Below are 27,093 nucleotides of genomic sequence, written 5' to 3'. Positions count from 1 at the left end.
TTTGAAAGAGAAAAAAAAAATCATTCTAAAATTTAGAATGATTTATAAAATAAAATTATAATAAAATGAATTTAATTTGTATATAAAAAATTAATTGTAGACTTTTCAATATTGCACACCTCTCAGAATTTTTCAGAAAAAATTTAACTATAGTGAAAATAATCATATCCTTATTATCTCAGAATTGACAAAGATATAGAAAAGGGATAATTCAATATTCAATTGAATTGAAAAATCAAATAGCAAAGTCTCATCACACTTTTCAATGCTCGATTTTTAAAAACTGTTTAAAAATGGAGCTTATATTGAAATAGTGTAGAGACTAAAAATTACTCAAATGTGTAACATCCTCTTTTGTACTTATAGAAACTGTTTGTATCTTTTTTTTTTAATCTTTCCCATAAAAAAATCGATATGATAGTGATTAAAATAAAACAAAGAAAAAGAATATTTAAATATCTATATAAATTAAAATCTATATGATGTTATTACGCCAATTTCCTTCGAACAATTTTGGCAGATTCCATTATTAGACATTGCACATGTTTCACAAATATCTGCTCCGCATCTTGAGCAAGTTGAATTTGCTGGGAAATTACAATTTGTGCAAGATCTATGTTGTGCCATAGTCTTAATTTTTGCTGTGAAAACTTTACCTCTTGAATCGCAGAAATAGCATTGACCTCTATACAAATCTGAGAAACAATTAGTTAATTTCATCCTTGACACTGACTTTTTGCCCAAATCGAAGAGTTGAGAACTCGAAGAGTCTATGCACAAATATACAACACTTCCATTATCCATTCCGCAAAGCATGATCTTTCCATCAAACGAACTTTCCATTGATAAAACGCAAAAACAGTTACAGATTTCAGAGAAATTGAAACTTCTGATCAAAATTCCATTAATGGAGAATTGTGAAATCATCTTTGAGTTGCAGCATGTCAGAACACCTTCAGATGTATCCCATTCCATTGTATGTGGGCTCTCGAATTCAAGTAAATTGTGTGTCATTCCACTTGCGAAATTCCAAATTTCGATTTTTCCATCGCTTGTGCTTGTTGCGCACAAGTAGTCGGAGCTGAGAATGGAAGATTTTCTACAATGTGAAGCAAATGACAACTGCTTTATAAATGTCAAAGAAACTGGAACAGTTTTATCAAAAATGATTTGATATATTTTGACGAGTCCGAAGTTAAATGAAACAGCGCAGAAGAGACCATCAGAAGAGACGGATATATCATTCACAAAGTTGAACTCGCTCGAATAAATGACTGTCTTCGAGTTTTCGCCAGATATGAACAGCTTAGAGTTCATAATTCCTACGAAATTGTTGTATGATGGTGGAATCAAACTTGAGAGGAGTGGAAATGCATTTCCACTCGGTCCAACTTTGAATTCCCTAAGAGCAAACTTGTTTTTAAGTTCAATTTCGCTGAATGATGTTTTCTGCTCAAACAAAAGCATTGAAAACCTTTCTATCTCTTCTCTTTGAGCGTGTGGCTTTGTGAATAATTGAATTGGACATTGGCCGAAGTTCAGAACTTGAGCGCTAAAAGCACTCTCATCCATGTCTAAGTCCTCAAGCTTGCAGTTATGGTATGAGGATGGCAAAAAGATGTTTTTGCATTGTAAAGCAGCTTCTCCTAACTGTTTGTACCCAAATATTAAATCTATCCAATCATTCAGTGAATCGCAGTGCTCCAATGTCTTCCTCATCACATCGATAAAGACTGCAGGAGAATTCTTCGACCAATCTGGGAGTTTAACATCACCTTCTCCAGGCAATTTTAATGAGCATGTGTTCAAGTACAACTCTGGCACTGTATATATTTGTGGGACGAGTTCTTTGAGGTCGGAAGGATTTCGTGCTGAAGCTGATGAATATGCATCTTTAACAGACATGAATAATCTTCCTTGGTTATCCCAGCCCGAGTTCAAATCCCAGCCAAAGTAAGTGAAAGGAGGAAGTCTCATCATGAGCCAGAAGACAGCGCCTGGCAAACTGTAGTGGAAACCATAGTAATAGTGAGGGTTTGAAAGGGCGAATGTTGTGTCAAAGTGGGCCGCTCTCTGAGGGTTCAGCTGACCCATTGGGAGGGACATGTCCCTTGGCTCCAAATCTGGTGAAGAGACCCAAGGAAAAACTGGGTACTGAGCTAAGTCAGCGAAACTTCTTCCTCCAAAGTTGTTGAGTAATAGTAGATAGTCGAAACTGGAAAGTTGGTAGTTTTGCCACATTTCGCTGGCTAGGCTTTGTGATGAAATCGAAAACAAATAAGGAAATGTAGAATAGACGCTCAGCCTCTTCTTGTTTAAAAACTTCTCGAAATCTGTAGCAACATCTTCTGACTTGAAAGAAAGGATGATCTCAGGCTGCAGAAGCTGGTCAATGAGTAAGGCAACTGGTTTGTGAATAATCATGTGTTTCCTTAGTAAAGGAATGCTTTCTATGTCAACAAATATGCATATGTGGCCGCAGAACAATGAAGTGTTCCATTCATTTAGGGAAATGCCTTCTGTGAATGGGATAAAAGCAATTCTGCCTGGAGGATCTTTCAAAAGTTTGATTCCACCAGATTCATCTAAATCTGCCATAACAAGGATGATGAGTTTTTTATCGCCGATGAAAAGAATGGAAGGGATTTCGTGGATGTAGAAATAAAACGTTACCTTGAGTGGAGACATCTTTTCATCAACCTCAGGAAATGTATCGTAGAATGATTTCAATAAAGATTTCGTTGACTGGAAAACAAATTTCGAGTACTCGAAAGGAGATGTATAAGGTAAGTTTCCCTCATTATGGAAATAGCATAATTCTGGATTTGCAATGATTTGTCCCAATACATCAATTATTTTGATTCTCTGCAACTTTTCAATGTAATTCATTGCGAAATATTCCGGAGTAGCTGCAATTTCGAATGGAGGGCAACGAACGGCAAATGGAGACGGGCAAACGCTTCTCGGTTGGTAAACAGGTAAGTGATTTGGTGACAGATGGAATGAGTTCGGCTTCGAATATCTCAACTCAATCTGCTTCTTGGTTCTGCAGAAATCGAAGAATTGTCTTTCCAGTCTTCTCTGCGAGTTGTTTATGTACCTGATGCTCATATTGCTTTGCACGAAAATATTTGCAGCTCTGTAGGCAAACATAATGTGTGTGTTAGTTGAAACTAATTTCATCACTGTTTTTTCGTTTTCGATTATTTCTTTGGCCTTTGCTAGCTTCTTTTCACTCTTCTCGTCCTCATTTCCAAAGAAAGTCAACGAATACTGCTCCCACTCTGAGCTGACATCATCCGGATTGAAGTTTGCGATGATGTTTGGATCGAAGACAGAAACGAAAAGCGACATACATAAGGCTAAATCGTCTGTATCGAATTTGTTTGATTTTGTTAGGTGCATCCAAAATGTCGAGAAGTTTATATCTTCGAAAATAATTGGGTGGAAAACAACGTTTTTGTTATTTGCGAGAAGTTGATACAACTCAAATAAAGAGTCGTGGTGAACGTATATGAAACTTCCAAGCAAGAAGTGCCTATAGCTATTCAGACAATTTTGGTCCTGGAGGAGTTTCTCAAACTCTCCTCTCATTTCAATTGATTTCATCATGTTGAAAACTAAGGAGAGAATGTGAATATATTTTTCGGAAAATTGTTTCTGTGAAATACATTTGTCAACGAAAACCATCAAAGGTATGTGATACATCTCTATTGGCTCTTCAGAGTCCGACAGCTTGATCAAGAGTTGAGAAACAAGTTCGGGCCCAAAGTACTTTCTATAAGAACTGTACATCAAGGAGTTACCAGTGTACAAATCTTCCAAAAGGAGACAGAAGAACTCGGAATCGGCGGCTAATAAACAAGAGCAGATGAAGTTAATCACGTGGTTGATGCCTGGAACATCATTTAGCCACTCATCATCATAGCAATCAAATGGAAACTCTCCATAGTAGTTAGTATTTATTATGGATTTTGATTCAACTAAGTCCTCCTGGGATATTATTGTCGATATATATTCGTTTTCAGTACCAAGGAGTCTCTTTACAGTTTTCAGCTGTGGTTTAGTGAGTTTCTCGCCCTCAATTTCTTCTTTCCAGTTGTTTTCTGTGCGAGCGCCATCAGATTGGCTGGCCAATGATTGTGGGATAATTCCAAGATTGGACAGTTTATATATTAGAATTACGTTTGATGGTTGTAGGAAATATGCATACTGGTCTTGTTTAATGTTCGAGAGGACTTGGAATACTTTGACGTGTAAATCGATGAGTTCTGGATCAACTGTTTTGAATATTTGGTTCCTTGCAACTAAAGATGTCAAGTTGCAAAGCATCTCCAGAATTATTCCACATGCTGCAGGTCGCTCTATTTGGACAATCTGTGGTAAATTTGTTTTAGTAAATGGTAATCCGCCTAAAATTGAAAGTGCACAAATCCATGCTCTCTTGTATTTCGCTAATCGTGCAAATGCATAATTTGCTGTTTGAGAAACACCAATATAGAACGAATTCTTCTGTGAATAGTAGCAAATAATTTCTCCGAAAGCTAAACTTTTTTCATCTTCGAAAAGCAGCATCATATCGACCAAATCGTTATACATCAAGAGTTCATTTGTGTTTTGCCTTACACAAGAGACCCAGCTTTGCAGAAGGCTTTCCTGCAACTTCGAATTCGACATTGGCATTGTTAATATTGAAGAAATTGGGTAGTCCAAAATAGAAATTGGCAATCTATGCTCCCACTCAGATGAAGAGATGGATGTGTTCAGGAATGTTCTCAATGCGATCTCTGTTTGCTCTGTTGCAATTAATTTTGTCAAAATCGGGCAAACTGCGAGAGAAACCGATTCATCGACGCCGCTCCTCATCATTGCAATGATGAAGTTCGCAGTGTCTAATTTGAACAGCTCTGTCAGATCGAAGTAAGCACCCAAAGTGGCAGTGACGAACTGAAGGAATTGCACTGAAGCTTCGTGAGAGATGACATTGAAGAGTTCTATATCTGTCAGAACGTAGAATAAAGCTTGAGTTCTCTCTGTTCTCGATGATTTCGTGAATGGAATTGAGTTGAGAAAGCTCAAAATGTTTTCGGAAACCATTTCGTTCTTTCTCTTCAGACTCAAAGTGAATCTGGTGTAGAACTTTGGTATGTCTAGGACATCGCTGTTGCACAATCTTATCGAGATAAGTCCGATCAACAAATCTCTGAAATCTTCGAAATTATCGAACTTTTCTGCGATTTCAAACAACTTCTCAATTTCGACGAAATTTGTGAAATAAATTGCAATGCCAAGATATCCAACATTTATTGATGACCTATCTGTGATTATTGCTGAAATTTGCTCTCCATTGAAAGAAGATTTTGGTCCCTGTTTGTACACGTATTGTGCATTCAAATCATTGTTTGAAACAAGTAAATTTGATGAGATCAAAACGTTTGTCATCATTGGCCCTTGGTTATCTCCGAATAATATCTCGTTTGGAACCTGCTCGTCCATTCCTTTGAAGACGCCTAATTCGGAGCCGTCTGCATAAACTGTAACTTTCGATATTGAATTCCTCTGTGTGTCGAATATCAAAATTATGTTGTGCCACTGCCCTCCGACGTGCGTTGCAGTGAGAACCTCTTTGTTTGTGTTCACGTGGATCTTTGAGTTAAATATAGAAATTGTGAGAGAACCAGCAGCCAGAATCTGGCAACTCTTCTGTTCTTTGTCGATGACTTTGAACCAGAAGCTGATGGACTTAGCGTTGAAGGGAACTCTCGCTGTCGATGGTCGGCTTGTTTTGCTTAGTTCAACAACAGGGAAGCAGTCGGAATTGGCATCGAAGTATTTACCTAATTTTGTTAGGTTTCCTAGATATTTAACATCGATGTAACGGTTGATAATTTTATTAATGTGAGGGATTTTTTCAAATTCAATGTTTCTTCTTTCGTATGCAGGGATTGCAAATCTTCCTGCCAAATACTGGTTTGATGGCAAATCAGAGTCATAGTCAGATACGTAGGGAAGTAGAGAAGGAATTCTTACACAGTGTGTCTTCCTGGATCCGAAGCAGATTTGCTCCAAGACTTCTCTTTTGACAGAAAAGATCGGATGGTCTAAATCCAACTCATTCAAGAAATTGTCGATTTCTGGTTGTTGTTCATGGCAAGCAGCACTGGCAAATATCTGGAGAATTCTCTCAGCCGATTCTGGATTCTCCTTTACGTAATCACAGCAAATCTGCAGTCCATTTGCTTCAAAGAAGAATCCAGGAGCTTCTTGTCTTTTCACTAACTCCTGGCATAAAAGTCTAACCAGATCATTGCTGTTTAGAAAGTTAAGCAGTAAATGAACAATCTGTGTTGAGAAGTTCGATGTGAACAAAGCTGAGAGGAAGTTTACGAAGGAAGGGAAATCAGACAAATGCTGTGATGCTTTGATGAAGGCCTGGATGACAGGAAATCTCCATTCTTGGGCCGATGGAGACGAATACGCAATCTGCGCCAGTTTGAGGAACTCCTGGTGCGCAGACATGAACCATGCAAGCTGCTTGTCATCAGGAATCAGGATGAAATCCTCAAGGAACTTTGACTCTATCAGGTCTGCCGGACTGAGTTTCGACCGCTGAGTCTCGTTTAGAACAAGAGATAGAATGAGAGAAGTCGGGACTTCTGTGTCTGGTGGAGGGGCGGAAATGGAAAGTAGAGGAGAGAGAATTGACTTGGCATCGACAATGTTCCTGGAAACCATCTCGGTCGTGAATATGATTAAGCTCTCAAGTGACTTTCCGTCAATCTTTGGAGGTTTGAGAATCCAAAGAGAAAGAGGTGAAACTGAAAAGATTTGTTGACGGAGATTCGGATTGGCCTTTGTGAAGGCAATAAATGCCTCAAGAACCTGTTTTCGGACAAGCTGAGTGGTATTTTCGTTGAGATAGATGTTCATAATGAATTTGATAATTATGACATTCGCATGGGTAGAATTAAGAAGAATTTCTGTGATTTCGCGTACACATGGACCACAATGTTTGATAATAAATGTTGATAGCAAATCGAAACCCCCAAGTTCACAAAATTCTTCGATGATATTTGGATGGTGAATAGAAAAGCAAGCTATATATGATCCAATGAACTGAGCGCATGATTCAAAATGAATACCTTCGTTTGTAATAAGAGAGTTAATGAAAATGTCTAAGATTGTATCGGAGGGATTGATTTTGTAAAAATCTGGGGGAACTACATGAAAAAGTAAATGCACCCAGAATGATTGTATGTCTGTCTTTGCATTTGTCATAAAAAATGATGAAAATACTAATGAAAATCCGTCAACTTCACCAAATTCAACGAAGAATGGCATAGATGTAAATAATAATGTAATAATTCCATATGATTTTTTCAATATTAGATTTTCGGTTTTCGAATTTTGAATTATGCCGCATAATAAAGAAATGAAAGATTCTGCTTTTGGTAAATTCGAAAATAAACTTGATATAACAGTTAAGCAGCTGAATAATTCGATAGATATTTGTAGATCATTGAGCAGATGCGTACCATATGTGCCACATAAGTAACAAAATTTCTCCAAAATTGTTTTTATTTCTTGATTTCGTACATCATTTGGTTGTAATGACCCAAATGTTGAATCAAACTGTACTATAACCCGTTTAAGTAGGGCAATTTTGTCAGAATCCGAATCGAATGATTCAATTAACTCAATATTCTGACCGAAAAGATTTATAATATCCATCTGCTCCTCATTTATTGTGGATTTGGGACTATTATCTTGATCTTTTTGCACTCCGAATAATTTCCCAAGCCCTCGGAACATCGAGGAACGATAAAAATTTTATCAGTGGCAAATATCGGATTTTACCTATTTTATGACTGCAATGAATAGTATAATATGTATACATTTATAAACATTAATATGAAATCCCTGTTTTAGCATCAATTTCCAAAGATATTGATGATTGAATTAAATCATTATTAAATTTAATAGTGATTGCTTGAATTAAATTAAAATACATAATTAAAATTTAAATTATTTTGAAATTTTCAAAAATATAAAACGAATAATGATGATATATGTCATTGTAAAGTTAAAAGAATTGTTTTTTGGAAAGATAAATCTTTATCAAGTACAAAAACAACACAAAATTAAAAAAAAAGAACAAAATTATTGAAACTCTTCATTGCTCTTGTTACGACGAATCACAGGAATCACAACAATCGGAGAATTTAAATGCAAATTCTCATAAAAGACTTTGGATGAGCTTTGTCTTTTATTGTTTAATTTTGCTCTAACCCTATATTTCAATGGATTAATTATTGAATGATTTAAAGAAGAATTAATGTAATCACATAATTGCTGAGATGACCAGCGATGGTCTACATCAAGATCGAGAGAATGCCGAATTAGCTGTTCGATTGTTGGATTGCAAATTGGAGGTAGTTCATACTTACATTTACATATAGAATCGTATATTTCTACTATGTTAAGTCCAAAAAACGGGAGCTTACCTCCAGAAACCAATTGAAATAATGTAACTCCAAATGCCCATACATCTGCCTTGAAAGAATTGTATGGTAATTTTCTGAATACTTCTGGTGGCATATATGGGATAGAACCGCCGTAAACTATTGATTTCTCGTGCTGTTGAATAATTTGAGCAATCCCGAAATCAGCAAGTTTAACTCTATTGAAATTATCTATAAATATATTGCAAGGTTTTATATCATGGTGGCAAATGTTGTTCTGATGGCAGTAGGATAGGACTTCAAGAATTTGTCGGGCAAAATTTAATATCTCTGATTCTTTAATTGGTGAATTCTTCTTAATATATTCTTCTAAGTTTCCATTTGGGCAGTATTCTAGGATAAGTACAAAATAATTATTATCAGAAAAGGAATCGTAGATATTAATGACATTTGGGTGTATTAACTTAGTCAGTGTAGTTAGTTCTTGGTAAAAAGATACTTCAAACGACTTCTTATGGAGGGAATTTGCAATGTCAATTACTTTTGCAACAAATGTAATTTTATATTTTTGGGACACGCAAAGATAGCAATGAGAAAACGTACCCCAGCCAATCTCGCTTTGAATATTATATCCATGCTCAGAGAGCATTTGCTGAATTCCCTCCATTATCAAAATTAAATGAATTTTTCTATGAATTGAATGCAAAAAATTAAGAAATATATAGATAATTGTGCAATTAATAATTATAATAAATAAATAATAATTGAATATTATTGAAAAATAAATTGAATTATGCGTCTTTCTTTTCAAAAGATTGAGAAAAATTATATAATATCTACTTAGACGTATCTTAACATGAAATTAATAAAAATTCTCGAATTGATAAAACTTCAGAAAAAGAAATTAAATTAAAAAAATTAGAAAATATATTTGTAAATATACTTATTTAGTAAAATGATATTTTGAAAAAAGAACTTTTTCTATGAAATATCCTTCACAAATTTTCTTCTAAATTCAATTTGTTTTTGTATTCAATTCAATTATTCATTCAAATAATTGAATTTGAATATTGAATAACCCACAATTACAGGGGGCTAAGGTGAATCATAGTGCCTCAATCTCATTCATAGTGGCCTCTCAATTTTGAGACACTATTGAATTATTAAATACTTGCATAAAATATTTCTATACCCACTATGATTCCATATTCAATATTATATATTATATAACTCAATTTTCTGTCACTTCACCTTCGAGATTATTAGTGCATTTGTCGATATTTCTTATTTTTATTCATATATTTTTTTATTTTCCCCGCCAAAATTCCCCTCTCAATTTCCCCGCCATTTTCATTTGGCCTCAGTGTTCCCCAGTAGCGTGACCTTCGCTCACTCACCCCAAGAGTTTGAACCTGAACCCCCTCACTACACTCCTGATGGCTCCACAATGCCTGGCCCTTGAGCTTTCCTTAAGCTCGTGAAATTCCCCAGAAATTTTTCGCTTGCCCCTCCCAATTCCCCCGCCAGCCGAATTTTTGCCACTTTGCAACCCCAAAACTGCCCCGATGGCTACATTTCGGTGGCATTTTCCCAAATTTCCTCCATTAGAGGCGGAACACCTCTCCAAATCGAGCCCCAGGGCTTGCTAAGTGAAGCTCTCCATATATCCAATAGCTTCTTTTACCAGTTTTGCTCATTCTACCAGATTGTTGTTAAATTTCGAGGCAGATCTCCCAAAATTTGCAGATAATTCGGCAAATTTCGCTAGATATGCTTCGAAATTACTAACCAATAGATGTTCTTCTTCTTACTCTCTGGATTCTTGAAATTTGCAAACAAATTTCATTGAATGTAACAGAGAATTCAATCCGAGTCTATTACTCGTGTTTTATTACTAAACATCCCTTTACCAGCTATATTTCTTCTATTTTTTTTAAAAAAAATCAAAATATTTAATGAAATTATGAGCTTAATATGAATAAATATGCTATCGTATATTAGAATAATAATTCTCTATGCATTCTGCTTATTTATACTAACAAAATATAAGATTTTTACTCCAAATTTTTTCGATTTCATGAAAAATGACTAAAAAAAGCACAAATTTCCTAACACAACTTCTTTATTCGAAAAATCTTTAGTAAATATTTTATAATTTTGTTGAATGATGCATGCAGAATTTTTTTTCACTCCAGTCCTCTCTCAAAATTTGAGAACAAATCACGTTTTAGCAATTTAAAATCAGAAAATCGAGATCTATATATGATATTTAGCAATATTTATAACTTCGTCTCTCAAAATTATTGAGGCACTATGAGTGAAATTGAGAGCCTTGGATTCAATTTAACCCCCTGTATCATCGAACAACTTCTGAATCTATATGATCATTATGAGCTATTCATTTATTATTTGATGTCCAACACGATACAAAAAAATAGATTCCCTATTCAAAAAAAAATATCGAGAACAAATATAGATTAGACTCTAAAAATTATTTGCAATAATCAAAAACAACTTTTTTGTATATTAAATCACTTGATATTAATTAAACTTTAAAATTCGAAATTCTTTGAATAAATCATTATACTTTTTTAATATATTCAACCGGCATAATTCAATGTTACATGTTAAACTATTATATTATTATCTCAACTGGTATACCAATGAATGAACTTTATTTGTCAAAATTACAAATTGTCAAATTTCAAATGAATTTGCAGAACCTCCAAAATTTTTTTCATTTCGATGGACCGAAATGTCCAGTAATATCGATACTACTTGAAAAGATTGATATTCTAAGTGACGAAGAGAGTTCTGATATTCCAGATTACTTCTACGAGTTGCCAACATTAACTCGCCAACAATTATATTCAATAGATGACAATATAAATCAAGAAACTCACGATGTAACTTCTGCACTTAAACCCTACGCAAGTATTTTAAAATTTAATCCGGATTTATTTAAATATGTTAGGAATATTTTCGAAAATACTGAATCTGACACCAAATATCCTCGTATTGCAATTATATATCACTTAGTATCATTTATTGCACACATAAATGAATTTATTGCTGATGAATTTTTAAAAATAATATTTCAATCTTTAAATTCGATACAATTTCAAAAGCTTCAAGAAGTTACTACGATATTATTCATTAATATTGCTCAATGTGTACTCAAAAGGCAAGATTATAAATGGGATTCCGAAACAATTTTAATTTGTTCCCAACATTTTGTTTTAGACCAAACATCCATACGTATTCCCAGCACCATTTTCTTCCAGATTCTGCACTACGTCATCGACAACATGGATTCTGAAACCCTTGACCTGCTGACCGATGTCATCATTCAAATGCTGATAAACCCAAAGAAATACTTTACATCTGAAGAAAATTTCAGAGTCATTGGTTGCATAAATGGCCTTCTTAAGGACTTTAATTTCAGAGCAATCAGAGTTGTCGCATTAGTTTCAACAATCGGAGTAACTCAGCCAGTCAAGGATTGCTTCGTTGTTTTATCGTCTGTGTTCGTGAATTACGTTCAAAGATTGCCTGTTTTCAACAAATTGGAAAGTATTCAGTTATTTTCTTTTCCAGAAACGAAATTTTCGACATTTCCATTTCACGAATGCCCTGTAAATGAGTTCGAAATGGGATTTGAACGGATTCCAAGCGATAAAATCAGGACAAACAAAAGATTAATTAATTTTGTGCAGAAAAATACCCATGAAACACTTCAAAGTTTCGCAGAATCGATATATTTGGCTGAGTCAAGATGTACAGACTGTTTTTATGCTTCTGTTTTTCAAATTTTAACTCTGATGAAAAATGAGCCACATTTTATTGATTTATTTGTCTCAATTTCAATTGTCATAGAGAAAAATATAGAAAAGACCTCTCTTTCTCACGCCACAGACTTTTTTACTTCTGACGCGATATTTAAAGACCAAATTTGCGCGTTTTCAGGAAATGAGCTTCCAGATGTCATCAAATTCATAAGAGGAAAGACAATCAACTTCATTTCTCATTCAGCTCCTTCAATTTTGGCAGATATTTTGGTTGCCAACTCAAAGTACCCGTATTTGGCCGCAGAAATAATTGCCCATATACTTTATTGTGATAATGAAATAGATTATCGTGTCTTCACTCGTCCTGACTGTCTTTCTGCGATTTCAAATATTATTTCAATGCTTTGGAACAACCATGACACGGATCCGAATGCAAAATTAGCATTTACAACTGTTATGGACTTTGTTTTCACTTTGGTTGATGACGAAAAATGTACAAATGACTGTTTTTCATCTTTTGACTTTTCTTTCGTTTTCCTTTCTTTAGCAACTGAAAGGAACTTGCTGCATTTGATTTACACGCGAATAAGGAATTTCCTAGTATCTGTTAAGGACCAAAATATTGATTTTTTAGCAAAATCTTTCAATAAATTTTTGAAAAGATTAGAAGATGACGAATCTGAGATAGCCTTAATTACAACAACAGAATTGTATGAGCTGTTCATATACGCTTGTTCCCATAATCCTCAGCTCTGTTCAAGATTTAACAATATTTTAGACAATTTGTTCTCTTACGGACTGAAACGGAAATCTGACAAAGTCATTCAGCAGACTCTCAAGATATTTTCGTTCATAACTATGTCTTTTCCGAAATATAAATTATCATCGAAATATTTTATGCAAATCAATGAAATAATTAAGAAAAATATTAGTGATAGCAGTTATAAAAGCATTCTATCATCTCTTGGGAACATAATTTCCAATTCAAACACTTTATCTTACGGAGCTCCATTTCTTGTCAAAATTCCAACGATCGCTCCTGTTTATCTTGCGTCATTTGGGTCAACAAACTATATCAACGAGGTGTTGAATATTTTACTGAAACTTTCAGATTATTCTGATTTTAATTGCGAACAATTTCACGAAGCCGGTATAGATTCCATCCTAATTGACTTTCTATCGTCCGAAACTAATACAGTCAAGTACAGAGGTTACGAATTTTCGCTAAATGTCCCAAAAGACGATTTGATTTACAAACTTCTATTTAATATTACCAGAGAAAAATCAAGCTACTACATTGCAATGAAGATCTTCAAGCTGATTGTCTGTCCGCCCAATGTGGAAATTGCGAAAAGATTATTAAACTCCCAGATCTCAGAAGTCACATCAAAGAGGAAGCATGAGTTCCCATGCGATTCAGAGAAGCCATTCTGCCTACTCAAAAACCTCCCATCAATGGCTTTTAACAAAATGCTCACTTTTTCTTTCTGGCTGAACGTTGACACTCCGCTAATGGCAGATCTGAGCAAAGAGATAATGTTGCTGAAGATAACAAGTCCAAGCGCAACCTTCAAACTCTTTTTCTTAAGGTCAAATTTGTATTATTCCTTCACATTTGAAAAAAATGACAATCCAGAGAATGAATCTACCCCAAAGACCTTATTATGCCACTATTCCAAGAAGGGATGGACCTTCTGTTCGTTCATTCATCAAAGATATTCCCTTGAAAAGAGTGCAGTTGGTTTTTACTTCGGAGAACAAATGGACCAGTGCCAAGAAATACCAAAACTACAATTTCCAATTGACGATGACTTAGAATTCGAGTTCGGAGGAGGTGGAACCATAAATTCTAAAGAAATCGTAGTAGTTGGCTCTTTCGGAGTCTCATTTTCTATAATAAGTGAAGAAAGACTAAAGGGAATCGGCCAGAGAGGAGATGTTGCCTTGAATTCAGAAGAAAGTTTTACAATAAATTCTAATATGATAAGTAACAACACGAATAAGGCAGATTTCGTATATAAAGGTGCACATCAGGACTACAAATGTCAAGCTGAATTCAACTATTTCCTCAAAGAAAAGAATTCATTGCATAAAATGATCGGAAGAGGCAATCATTTGATGTCATTAGTACCTCTTTTTGATTTGTCAAAGGATATACCCAACGATTTCATGGAAATAATGATTGGATTGATCAAGTATACAATTGGCGGATTTTATGAAGCTCAGGAAAGGTTCACTTGCTTCTCGTTAATTGGTAAAATGCTAGAGAAGTGTCCATCGAAGCTTAATTACAGCATATATATTAGTTTTTACTCAATAATGGATCACATTTCTCTGAAAAGATGCTTAATGAGCTTGTTCAACGGAATTATTCTCAACATAAATCTCTGGATCAAATCTCCCTGCTTCGGAAGGATCGTTCACCACTGGGCAACGATGGCCGTCTGCCAATTTCCGAAATGCTTCAAAGTTGAGGGTTATTTCTCAAGGTTAATCAGAGTTTTCCCAGATGTTTTCGAAATATATGCGAAAACTAACAAAAAACTTGTCAAAGAATATATTTCATTATTAAGCACGATGAGTGTCACAAATCTTACTTCAAAAGAACTTGACTTATTCTTTTCTATCCTTTACAACTCCCACAAAGAAGAAATGTTCGATTTAGTATACGATCTTTTAATTCTCTTTGAGAGAATTGCGAATACTCTTAAACTAACCCTCAAGAAAGATAATATTGCTGTTCTACTCGCCCTTCTTGAGATAGATGACGTTTCTATTGTCACTTCGATTCTCAAATCTGTATCTCTCCTCACTGGAACAGTTGAAATCATTGCTGCCTCTATTGCACTCTTTAAACACAAAAAGAAGCAAGAGATTTTCAATTCTTTAACTCCATTCTGCATCTCTAACCCTTATTTGTGCCCCTTCTGCATCGTTCTCTCCCTCAGTCTTCCGTACGACCAGAAGGAAGTCTGTGCAGCCTTGATCGGAGGCCTTGCGCAGCACAGCCGTGATGAGATGATTTCGAAGGACAAGCTCTGGTTCGTCTATCCGCTCATTCTGCTGCTCAGCCAACTTAATGGAGAAGGATACTCTCATTGCTACAACTTTGTGGAGCACTTTGCACTGAAGTCTTCGGAGAATCTGAAAGTTGTCTTGGATTTCCTCCAGATCCTCTCTGGAGCGCTTAAAATAGACGGTAATTACATTGCGATCCGACTCTTGAAGTCCTCTTCTGAGCTCGATCTGAGCGCGAGGGAAAGGGCTGTCTACGTCTACAAGGCAATCTTCTTCAGGTTCTGCGACTACTCCATTGACCCGAGACTTGTCGACGCCTACATCAACTCTCCATTCTACCTGAACGAGTCGCTTGAGAGTGAAAAGAGACAGGTTGACGACGTTTTGTCGCTTTATTCGATTCTGAAGGCGGCGAACAAATTCACTCTCAAGTTCGGCATTTCAGTTGACGAAAACGTCGGTGGTGAATCCAGTGAAAGCGTCTGCCAGATGGCGAACTCCCTGGAAGATACCGACCTCGCTGCTTTTCCATCACTCTTCAAGCTGCTTTCACAGATTTTGTCAAACGACAAAGTTACATTTAAAGAGGCGGAGATGTCAGATGTAATCTCCGACTTCTCGATGGAGTTCTCGCAGAAGCTCTCCAACCTGTCGATGGAGATCTGTGAGGCGATTTCGGAAGCGAAGAACCTGATTTTGCTGACGTCGAATGTCACGATGACTCCGCTCTCTAAGCCAAAGATTTTCATACCGCCGATGAATTCCGTCAACGATTTCCAGGTGTACATGAACACGTTCAACATAGAGAAGTGCGAGAGAAGAAGGAGTCACTTCTACGGATTCGCGAAAGTGCCCTGCTTCAAATACCTTTTCTTCGACACGAAAATCCAGTTTTCCGATGATGTCGGCGATATCGGAATCAATGGTTTGAACTACACTTCGAAGAACATTGTTTCCTATCCTGGGGCAAGGTACATTCTCGGAGAGATGAGGCCGATCTGCATCTTTATTTCGTCCGACCAGATACAGATAATATCCAAGTCAGACCCGTCGAAACTGATAAAGAATGAGGACATAGAATACATCCTGGAGAAGCCACCGACGTCGATAGAGATATTTCTGAGGACGAATGAGAGTTTCTACATCGACTTTGATCCGATTTCATCTGACACAATAATGTCGAACCTGAAGGAAATCGACAAAAGGTTTTCTCTCCAGATTTCTGATCTCCTCTTGAAGACGTTTTCGAGAAGACTTCTCTGGTCGAACTTCGAGGTTCTCGTAACCTTCGAGCTGTTCACAGGAAAGACCTTCCACGTCAGCGGCCTCTTCCCCGAGATCAGGCAGACGAGTGTCATCTCTGTTCCTTACGAACTCTACGTTTGCGACGGAGTTATCCCTCTGGAAGAAGTCATCAGAAACAGGAAGAAGACAGAATCATTTGACTTCTCGAGCGAATTCATCCCTATTCTAGGTGAGAGGAAACCAGATTTCACGATTCAGAACTCGACAATCTTCGGATTGGGTCTCGTGAAGGATGAGATTCTCGCTGTTTTTGTCTTTGGGAGAAATGTCGCTATTTTTGTCAAAAATGGCCAACTCCGTTTCTTCACTTTCGACACAGAGGGTCCACAGCTCAAGAAGGTCTACGGCATCCAGTACAGCGATGACTTCCTTGTGTTCCACTCGAGCGAAGTCCTCTTCGTCATAGACCCTTCAAACAGCAAGAAGTACTCCTTCACGAAGGACGACGTCGACCAGGAAATCGTAGAAGTCCCCGAACTATTTGCGATGTCTAGTGGCCACAAGGCGGCTCTCTTCAACGGATCGGAGGTGAGGACTGAGAACGTTCTGGCGGAGATCCCAGGAAAGGTCACATGTCTGGACCTGGCCTACTCTGGCTCTTTGTTCGCGTGCAGCACCACAGACTGCAAAATATTCGTCCACAACACGATGCACAATGAGTTCATCTCGATGATTCAGTGTGAGAAAGAACCTCTGAAACTCCTCATCACTGATTCGTTGAATTTCGTTTTTGCAGATTTAGGAGATTCAATTTCTATCTATGCTTCTTTCGGAGAGTTCATCTGCAGCGTGGATGTCGAAGTTGTTTGCTGGCACAAATTCATATACAAAGGAATCGATTATGTCATAATTTGCGATTCTGACTTCAACATCCTTTTCTTTGACCCCTCCGACTTCAAGAATCCAAAGAAATTAGGAAAAACAGAAGATGTAGCATTGAGGATTTCTGTTGGGTTCTACCCACTTTGTATGGTTGTTGTTACTGCAAATGGAAGACTTAATTTGTTCCCTTTAATTATTTAATAACTTTTTTTTATTTTATAAAAAAAATATTGTTGTTTGTTTTAGATATAAACGGAAAAATTTCTAGTTTAACTTATTACATTGTTTGAGATATAAAAATACTATTAACATAATGACACTATTTGTCCATCGAGAGATGAAATATAATCCTATGCTGGGTGATTCCTGCGAGAATGTCTTATTTGTTAAATATATATAAATAAATCAGAATCATCTGAAAGTAAACAATTGTTTTGAATAATTTGAGGAATTTTATAATATAATTTGTAAATGTTTTCTTCGGCTATTACAAACCATAGATAGTTAAGAACATTATTTCAAAAGATAAAATTTTGCATAATACCAAAACATCAAATTTATATTTTATCGTAAAAATATGATTTAAAATCTATTTTTATAACAATTATGTGTTTTATTATTTGATGAACTTGTTTATTAATGGCTAAAATTGAAAATTAACTTTAAAAAATTCCAAAAAAATTATGAATTTCGTTTTTTATTTTCAAAAAATGTTAGAGTTTCCTTCATTTTGCCGATTTTAGAAAAAATTTGGAAAATTCTGATTTAAACAAATCATGCAGTAGCGCCATGCGGCTTTAGTATTTTCTTGTTTCTCCATTTTTTGTCAGTTATCTTACCAATTAATTATATATTCCTAATTTTCCTCACAATTTCATCGAACACCGTAAAAAATTAACAAGTGATTCTTCAGTATAATTTATTGATGCTTGAAAACAAATCATAATACCGAGTTTCAATATTTTTTTTCTTTTTCGAGAGACTTATTATAATACCATACAAATTAAAACGTATTACTTATATTTTTACAAACATGACTCGGTTCAAAATCCTTTGTTTCCATATAAATTAACTTTTTTTCGATTGAATTTTGAAAGGCGGCCCAATTTCTTATAGACATAAGAAATATCCACTTAAAATCATATCCAAATACAATTCATTAAACAAAATTTATTCGAAATTTATTTCATTTAAAATTTGGATCAGTACAAACCATCAGTTATTTAAATAAAAATCCGTCATGAATTTAAAAGAAAAGAGAAAAACGATAAAATTCTTTATTGAGATTCCTCTGCGAACAACTGGATCTTGATTGGAAGGCCAAGGTTTCTAATTGTACCTGTTGGGATAAGGAATACCATGTACTTACCATCTTCAATCTTATCTACGATGCAGTCAGCTCTGCGCTCGAGCTGTAAGATCTGACCCTGCTTGATGTTGTTGATTGAAGCATCGACAAGAAGCTTTGTATCAGCGAATGGTACCTTGCAGATTGCCTTTGTGATATCCATTTCTGGGTTGTAGATTGGTTCCTCGATGAGGTAGTTCCATTCTCTCATTGTAATTTCGACAGCCTTATCAGCGACGATCCAGTTCAACTTCTTTGTAGACTTGAAGTCGTTATCACCCAACCACTTGGCCTTGACTTCAACGATCTTCTCTCCATCCTTCTGGATGTCTGTAACTGTGAATGTGTTCCAGTGGAGAAGGCAAGCCTTTCCGCCGACTTGGAGAAGCTTGGCATCTTCTTCCTCGATCAAGACGTTTGGTCCTGTGGCGAGTTCCTTTGTACCGAGGGTCTTGACCTTGTCGTTGACGTTGCATGTTACGACACCCTCTGGAGCGCCTTCGATGTAGAGCTTGACGGCTGATTCTGGTGCAATTGACATGACACGTGGTGATGATGGTTGGATGATGGCACGGTTAAGAGACCAGAGCTTGCCCCACTCGTGCATGTTCTGTGTAGCAGAAGCACCCTGAGCTTGGCAGAATTGCTTGAGTGTATCTGGGATGAGACCTCTCCTTCTGAGACCACGGACTGTTGGGAATCTGGGATCATCCCAGCCCTCGGCGAGGTGCTCGGCAACAAGCTTGCGAAGATGGCGCTTGCCGAGTGCTGTGTGTGTGAATGAGAGACGAGAGAAGGAGATGATCTTGACCTTGCGGAGGTGGAGAGCATCAATGAAGTAGTAGTAAAGGTGATCTCTGTCTGTGTATTCCCAGGATCTCATGGCGTGTGTAACACCAGCAAGAGAGTCGACAATTGGGCAGGCAAAGTCATAGACTGGGAAGACTGGGTACTTGGTGCCGGTCTTTGGATGGTAGCCGTTCTCGATGTGACGGGCAATAACTGGATCTCTCATGACACCGTTCTTGGACTGGTAGTCGATCTTGGCACGAACGACGCACTTGAGACCGTGCTCTGTACGCTTGAGCATCTCTTCCCAGGCAGCAAGGTTCTGCTCGACTGTGTCATCACGGTGGACGGATGGCTGGAGCTTGAGACGCTGCTCGGAGATGACATCAGCTGGTGTATCATCGACGTAAGCCTTGCCTTGCTTGATGAAGTCAACAAGCTTCTCGATGATGATTGGGATGTAGTCGGATGTGCGCTCGCAGCGGTCGAACTTGATATCGAGGAGCTCAAGGTCCTTCTTGATGATCTCTTCGAATTCAGCGGATTCGTTCTTTGGGTTTGTATCATCGAATCTGAGGATGAACTCGCCTCCACGAGAGCGTGTGTACATCTCTGAAGCAAGGGCAGCCTTGGCGTGGCCGATGTGAAGGTAGCCAGATGGTTCTGGGGCGAATCTTGTGCAGACCTTCTCCTTTGGAGCTTCAGCCTTCTTGGCGGCTGTCTTCTTGTTCTGTTCAGCATTAACAGAGGAGTGGTAACGCTTGATCATTGGATTTGCAGCAACTGTGTTGTACCAGTTGTTGGAAACTTCGAGACCAGATTTCTGGATAGCAGCGTAAACAGCGATATCAGCAAGTGTGAATTCGTTGCCAACAACAAAGGCGAAGTCCTTCTGGAGAAGGCCATCTTGAACCTTTGGGTAAAGGTTGACGTGGGCATCGATCTCAGCACGGTGAGCTTCTGGGTAAATTGGGAGGTTGAGTGCCTTGGCAAGATGAAGTGCTACAGCAATTTCACCTTCGATTTTGTTATCACCATCGGTTAAAACGACGCTCTCTCCGGTTCTGGAGACCTTGATCTTAGCAGCCTTTTGTGCAAAGTAGAATGTGATATTTGCAAGGGGGGCAGCTGCTGTTTTAGCTGGACAAACAAACTCCATCCAAAAAAAATGGCCATTCAATCTATCGTTCGATTTTCAATAGAAACTTTGTCATGAAAATAGAGGTTGTAACCCTTTCATTTTTGAGTCATGAGTGGCCATACCGAACAAGATGAAATGATTCAGTTTTATCACCCATCTAATACAGAGATAAGTGCATTCAAATTCATCGTTAAAACTTTTCTCCAAAATCTATTTATTAAATTTCAGATTTTTGCATATTAATTTGGGGGCGATCACTAATTCAAAATTTCACAGCTCAGTTCACTACAAATCCTTTTCTTGGTATAACAATATCAATAACAATTCTCTAGGCATAGAATTTCGATCCTATGACGAAGAAATGTGATCAATTTTCTTTCCTTGAGGATGTTTTTCGATTCTTTATTCAAATAAAATGAATTTTAGCTTCTAATTATCTCTGATCGTGAATAATGCTCAGAAATAAGCATATATATTATTTTCGGGTTTAATAGATTTGAACTCTCAATGTTTTACAGTAGTGTATATTGGTCGGACGTTTTTTCAAGAGAAAATCACATTTACAGATTACACTTCAATAGGTAAAGCATAGTTTATGTTAATATCATGTAGTTTGCTCAAAAGCTACACATATCGTATAAAAATCTAATATCAAAGCATAAGAGATGATTTGTGTTCTTCAAATAAACGAACATTATGTTATATACTTGCTTCGCAAATCAAGCTACTATTATTTATAAAGATTAGTAAAATGTTTTTTTTAATTTTCTAAATTCGAATTAGATAAGAAATATGATCATAGTTATTTGTGATTCCGAATGTAAAAATGAAAATAAAATATTTATAAATAGAGGTAGATTCTTTTTACATTTCATCATAGTGCTGAACAACACCTTGAGGAGCGAGTGGATCAAGACCAATCTTTTGCAATTTCTGGGTTTCTCTCTCGTTAAAAACTGCAAAGCCAAAACCACAAAGAAGTCCAACAGCAGCAAAAACACCTGTAACAATAGCCATTCTAGATCCAATAGTGTCTTCATCTTCAACGTCGAGTAATCCGAATGTGAGACCAAGTGCAAGGCCAAGAACAAGATTGAGAACGAAAAGTGCCGTAATTTGCCTGTTGTTCGAAAGAAGGCGATCTTTAATGCTAGCAAATGAGCAAACGTTGATTAATTGAATAATATTAATTGTGAAATCGATTAAAAGAGCTGCAGCGATAAACATATATAGTGGAGACTTAGCAGCGGGATGACTGGTTTTGATAAATTCCTTATCAACAATGAAACATCCAATGGCAGCAATTGGCATCAGAACTGCAGCAATAGCCGAGCAAATACGCATGAACTTATCATCAGCTGTCTTCCATGCTGTAAATGCAAAAACAATAGTAAAGATGATAAGAAGAATTCCAAAAATAATCGAAAATGTTTTGCTGAGACTAACACCTAGAAGAGCTGCAGAGGCACATGCTGCTGCAAGGACTTCACAAGGGACAAGAACGTATGAAGCCTTAATTACGGGTCCCCATTTGAACTCCGACATAAATTATAATAAAAAAGTGACATGAACTGCAACATCTGAAACCTAGCTAAGAAAATTTGGTACTTTGAACACTGAAATTTGATTAAAATTAAAATTTTAAAATGAGAATATAAATTGTTTTAATCGTATGAAATTTCAGGAATTTATTAAGATTATCAAGCAGAGACACCTAGCGAAGTCAGTTTGGGCTCTTCACAAAATCAATAAGTTCAGCAATTTTCATTATTTGATGTTTTGAAATCGAGAACCATATCTTATACAAAGGTACATTCACTATTTTTGACAAAATTTTAAATTTTCATGGGGTTGTAAATCTTATAATAACTAGATGAATAAGGAATGAATCCCAGTATAATGTGCATCATTATATTAAACACTATATGTAAGGCTAATGATTCTATTAACACTTATGAAGATCTATAGTATTTGAGCAGGTAAATTTGATAATTTCCAAAACTCTTATATTTCAAAATTAAAGTGTGCGAATGCATTTAAATGAGAGCAAAAAGAGATTGATGCTGTTAAAACTAGGTGTTAATTTGCAATTATTTCGCATCACAAGAACTACCCAGTAAATTCGGCTATCTTTCTTTGCAATTATTCTCCATTATACATATAATATATTGGTTAGGGTTTGAAGAAAAGTTACTAGAGAATTATTGACTTTTGAATAATACAGAATTTTACTTGAAGAAATCATTAATTTATGAGTTCCAAATTGCTACATGACGAAGGATCATTAAATTTGCTACAATTAAATACACTTATTGCAGAATTAAGATTTTTGAAATTAAAAGTTTGAAATATTGTTTTTGAATAAAAATTTAAATTTTATTATATAATCATGATAATCTTATAGAAATTAAAGAAAATATTTTAAACCATTCAAATATTTTGAATGTCTTATCAATTTAAAATATTAAAGATAGCTTGATTTTATCATCATTAGTTGTTATCAAAGTTTTCTTCTTTTGATGAACAACAGTAAATGATTTGTTAATTACTTGTCTTCCTTTTTCGCAGCAAATCGAAAGTTATGATGATAATCTTGCTGTCAATTTTGAAACTCTCTGATTTACAAGTAAGCATTCCTTTGGAAAAGCAGTCCTATTCTGTTTTCAAGATATTTTAAAGCCTCTATTTCATACAATGCGCAGATCTGTTCGAAATTGCAAGAACTCTCAAGAAAAATGCAGCAGCAAAGAAGATTCCATAGTTTCTAGCATCAAAAATTTACAACCTTAATACAACAGTTAAAGAGAAGCTCGAAAAGAAAATATTTAACCATAAAGCTGGAAACCATTCGATATCTACTATTGGATCTAATAAAAAGTTAATTATAACATATTTAACATGCTATTTGTTGACTTTGTTCCATTATATTACCATATATATATCTTTTTGAAATCTAAAATATTTTTCCGATTTTAACCATGTGTTGTTGAAACCATATATCAATCTTAGCTAAAGTATAGTTTATGAGTCTGTCACCATCTAACGTATGAATTTTCAAAAATGTCAAATATGTTCATTTTTTCTGTAGATTCAGCCATAATTTCATGTTGTTTACTATTCAACTATTATTTAATATTTTTATCGATTTAAATATATGATGAGATGCTTAGTTCTCCTGGAAATCGATTTTTAATCGCAATTTTAACTTTCCAAAAAAATTCAAAAATAAAAATCCCTCTCAATTTTCTAAGTTTTATAACTCGCCAAATCTCTAGCCAAATTTTTTTTGGCCCGTATAAATATTGTTAGGCACTATATAGGGATGCTATTTATCCTATTTTCATCCCATTTTACTGTTATCGCCTAGTGAATGTACCTTTTCTTATACATCATAAAACCATTGTACAAATAGGAAAGTAGTATAGCTATTATAATTAATACTTCCCAATATAATCAAAGGTAACTAAACTACTTTCGCCGATCCGATTTGCTCCATATTTAAAATATAGCTTGCATATGTAGAAGAAAAGCTAATTTTGAAGTACGCCCGAAATCCACCAACAGGATTTCGAGCTACTAAAAAGGTACTTTTAAATGTGATTTTTTTTATAAAAAATTAAATTTATTTTAAGATCAGACTAAAAACTAATTTTATGGAAAATCTATATCGACAAATTTATTACTTATTGGGTATATAGATTTTTTGATTATGGCGATTATGTCTGATATGCTTCCAATAAGCCAAAACACATTTCATACTGATTTCTATAAAAGGTATCTTTATTATAGAAGTGTAAGCTATATCTGTTTGTTTTTTTATTATAACAAATTCAAAATTCTCTTATAAGGACTAGATGAAATCTGTATTATTAAATCATTAGCTAAATGAAGGTTCAAATAGAAAGTAAATATCAATTTATATGATACTGAAACCAAATAGTTCTTTTAATAAAAGATAACACGCTGAAAATTATTGAGTATTTGCAAATCTCAAAAATCTATTGGTGAATTTGGCTCAACTTTTAAAATTATAACATCCATATCAAATCATAAAAGCAGACAAAAATTAAAGCCAAACCTATCGGCCAATTTTTTTTGATATTTTGATTTTTGAGGTATACTTTTAAAAGTGGATTTAAAGCACTTATGAAAAAACATTAACTTCTGTCGTTATGATTATTGATTTAGACAATAATGATTTTAATCTTTGATTATCAAAACACTAAAGTCATCTTTTTAACATTTGCTTGGTAGCATTAACTCAAGTCTAAAGTACTATTTTATGTGGCACTCTTAGAATTTTTGTATTCATTGTACACGCTGAAATAGTACCATTAAAGTTATGGCGGACTTTCAAAAAATAGTTTGGTTACCTTTATATAATCAAGAACATTTTGGCCAAAAGATAGTGAATTCTGTCAGTTTTTTATTTTAGATGAAGATAAAAAAATCATTTCTTGCTTTTTTTTGTACAGTCAGCTTAATTGCCCATACAATTATCGTCATTATTACATATTATTGCATGAAAACAGACGACGATCTTAAATTTCCTTCATTGTTTCAAACAATTCTCGATTGGAAAGGGCTTGCCGTATTTTCATTTTTCTTTAGTATCACTCTAATACTTTATTTACTATTTGCACTTGGAGTTGGACATACGATAGCATTTCTTAATGTTCGTATCGGTAATGTTTTAAATATAATATCTTACTTAAAAATTACGTTACTCTTTGTTACAACTTATATTCCAAGGAATGAATATTATTATGCCAATTTTGTTATGCTTGTAATTTTTATTATACTTCTATTTGTTTGGCTTATTTTAATTTCAATTGCAGAAAACAAACCTCGCTTAGAACAAAATTCTCACGATTACTTACTCATAGTTCTCGCAGCTCTGGTAGGAATTTGTGGCTTTCTTTATTTAGTTTTTGGAGCAATTAACAAAAATTATTCACAATATGTCATGGCTGCAATCTCATATGCCTTAGTTATTCTTATATGTGCAATTCCACTCATATTACGACAAGAGTTAGTAGAATTAGATATAAATGTTACTTTTGACGCCCCATTAATACCATATTAACTAACACGACCGTATATCGATATACAGAACAGATAAACAAACCGATACGTTTAGAATCCATACAATTTAAGAAAAATGTTTGAAATCTCATTCAAATCATGTTCTCTCATATCTCAATCCCAAGTTAAGTATTAAAAGTTAAGATATACAACGTGTTTAAACCTCAAAAAAAATAATGAAAGAACAAATTCAAAAAAGAAAATTTAGGGGCAGGCCGGAATCGAACCGACTACCCAGGGATCTGCAATCCCTTGCTCTACCGGTGAGCTACTACCCCAACACATTTTTGTCCAAAAAATTTATCGCGAATTCGAATTTTTCTAGTGTGGTTAAAATTTGAATTGAATAAGGTTATAAATTTATCCAAATTGTTATGGAAGAGAAGCAATTTCTTTCATGGATGAGAGAAACAGGTAAAATCTTTACTGGCGAAGAATACAAGTTAAGATATGGAATTTGGCTTTCAAGCAAAAGATACATTCATTCTTTTAATAATGCAAATCTTGATTTTACTCTCGCAATAAACCACCTTGCTCATTTGACGCCATCGGAGTACAAATCATTATTAGGCTTAAAATCTTCTCCCCATTATTACGTTTCTGATAAAATAGAAATTCCATCAGCAACTTCTTGCGACTGGAGAACTAAGAACAAAGTTAACCCGATCCAAGACCAAGGCCAATGCGGTTCTTGCTGGGCATTTTCAGCAATACAAGCTCAAGAATCACAATGGGCAATTGTTTACAACCGCTTGCAAAAACTTTCGGAGCAAAGCATCGTTGATTGCGTTTCTACATGCAATGGTTGCGATGGAGGTGATATGGATAAAGCTTATGATTATATAATTTCAAAACAATCAGGGCAATTTAATCTAGAGACAGAATATCCATATCTCGGTTATCAGGGCACATGCAACTTTGGAAAGAGATCCAAAGTTCAAAAGATAATTAAATACATAGAAGTTCAAACAGGAAATGAAGACGATTTAGCCGCGAAAGTTGAGAATTACGGACCTGCAGCTATAGGAATTGATGCTTCACACTATTCATTCCAGATGTACCTATCTGGAATCTATGACGAGAAATCCTGCTCACCAACGAATCTTGACCATGGCGTTGGCTGCGTTGGTTTTGGCGCTGAAGGATCAACCAAGTACTGGATTGTTCGTAATTCTTGGGGAAGGAACTGGGGAGAAAAGGGCTACATTAGAATGATTAGAGATAAATCGAATCAGTGTGGCGTTGCTACACGTGCTATTATTCCAGTTGTTAAATAAATGTATATAAGACTAACATTTCGATTATTATTTTCTCTTCGTAGATACTCAAACAGAA

At 35.4% G+C, this 27,093-nt stretch overlaps 6 protein-coding genes and 1 non-coding gene across 7 annotated transcripts, besides 2 other annotated features; 2 read left to right on the top strand and 5 right to left on the bottom strand.

Moving 5' to 3' along the window:
- Positions 1 to 114: 114 nt before the first annotated feature.
- TVAGG3_0657570 (aggrephagy protein) lies at positions 115 to 7,821 on the bottom strand (the record flags this gene model as incomplete). Its single annotated transcript, XM_001330427.1, has 1 exon — positions 469 to 6,930. The coding sequence occupies one exon, from the start codon at positions 6,928 to 6,930 to the stop codon at positions 469 to 471; it is 6,462 nt and encodes a 2,153-aa protein (XP_001330462.1).
- A 263-nt stretch (positions 7,822 to 8,084) lies between these two features.
- Positions 8,085 to 9,253, bottom strand: TVAGG3_0657560 (protein serine/threonine kinase protein; the record flags this gene model as incomplete). Its single annotated transcript, XM_001330426.1, has 1 exon — positions 8,161 to 9,129. One exon carries the CDS (start codon positions 9,127 to 9,129, stop codon positions 8,161 to 8,163), a length of 969 nt encoding a protein of 322 aa, XP_001330461.1.
- A 1,917-nt stretch (positions 9,254 to 11,170) lies between these two features.
- TVAGG3_0657550 (aggrephagy protein) lies at positions 11,171 to 17,651 on the top strand (the record flags this gene model as incomplete). The annotated part of the gene is made up of 1 exon (XM_001330425.1): positions 11,171 to 17,596. One exon carries the CDS (start codon positions 11,171 to 11,173, stop codon positions 17,594 to 17,596), a length of 6,426 nt encoding a protein of 2,141 aa, XP_001330460.1.
- A 978-nt stretch (positions 17,652 to 18,629) lies between these two features.
- Positions 18,630 to 20,709, bottom strand: TVAGG3_0657540 (glutamine-tRNA ligase family; the record flags this gene model as incomplete). The annotated part of the gene is made up of 1 exon (XM_001330424.2): positions 18,673 to 20,691. The coding sequence occupies one exon, from the start codon at positions 20,689 to 20,691 to the stop codon at positions 18,673 to 18,675; it is 2,019 nt and encodes a 672-aa protein (XP_001330459.1).
- A 245-nt stretch (positions 20,710 to 20,954) lies between these two features.
- Positions 20,955 to 22,295, bottom strand: TVAGG3_0657530 (uncharacterized protein; the record flags this gene model as incomplete). The annotated part of the gene is made up of 1 exon (XM_001330423.1): positions 21,538 to 22,218. One exon carries the CDS (start codon positions 22,216 to 22,218, stop codon positions 21,538 to 21,540), a length of 681 nt encoding a protein of 226 aa, XP_001330458.1.
- Positions 22,296 to 22,478: 183 nt separating this feature from the next.
- Positions 22,479 to 24,053: a mobile genetic element.
- Positions 24,054 to 24,128: 75 nt separating this feature from the next.
- Positions 24,129 to 25,050: a mobile genetic element.
- Positions 25,051 to 25,964: 914 nt separating this feature from the next.
- Positions 25,965 to 26,036, bottom strand: TVAGG3_0657500. The gene has a single exon. It is a non-coding gene; the product is annotated as a tRNA-Cys (tRNA).
- Positions 26,037 to 26,132: 96 nt separating this feature from the next.
- Positions 26,133 to 27,093, top strand: TVAGG3_0657490 (cysteine-type peptidase protein; the record flags this gene model as incomplete). The annotated part of the gene is made up of 1 exon (XM_001330422.2): positions 26,133 to 27,035. The coding sequence occupies one exon, from the start codon at positions 26,133 to 26,135 to the stop codon at positions 27,033 to 27,035; it is 903 nt and encodes a 300-aa protein (XP_001330457.1).

The sequence above is a fragment of the Trichomonas vaginalis genome, chromosome III (assembly GCF_026262505.1).
Source record: "Trichomonas vaginalis G3 chromosome III, whole genome shotgun sequence".
In the NCBI taxonomy this organism is placed as follows: Eukaryota; Parabasalia; order Trichomonadida; family Trichomonadidae; genus Trichomonas; species Trichomonas vaginalis.
This window is presented reverse-complemented; position numbering and strand designations above follow the sequence as displayed.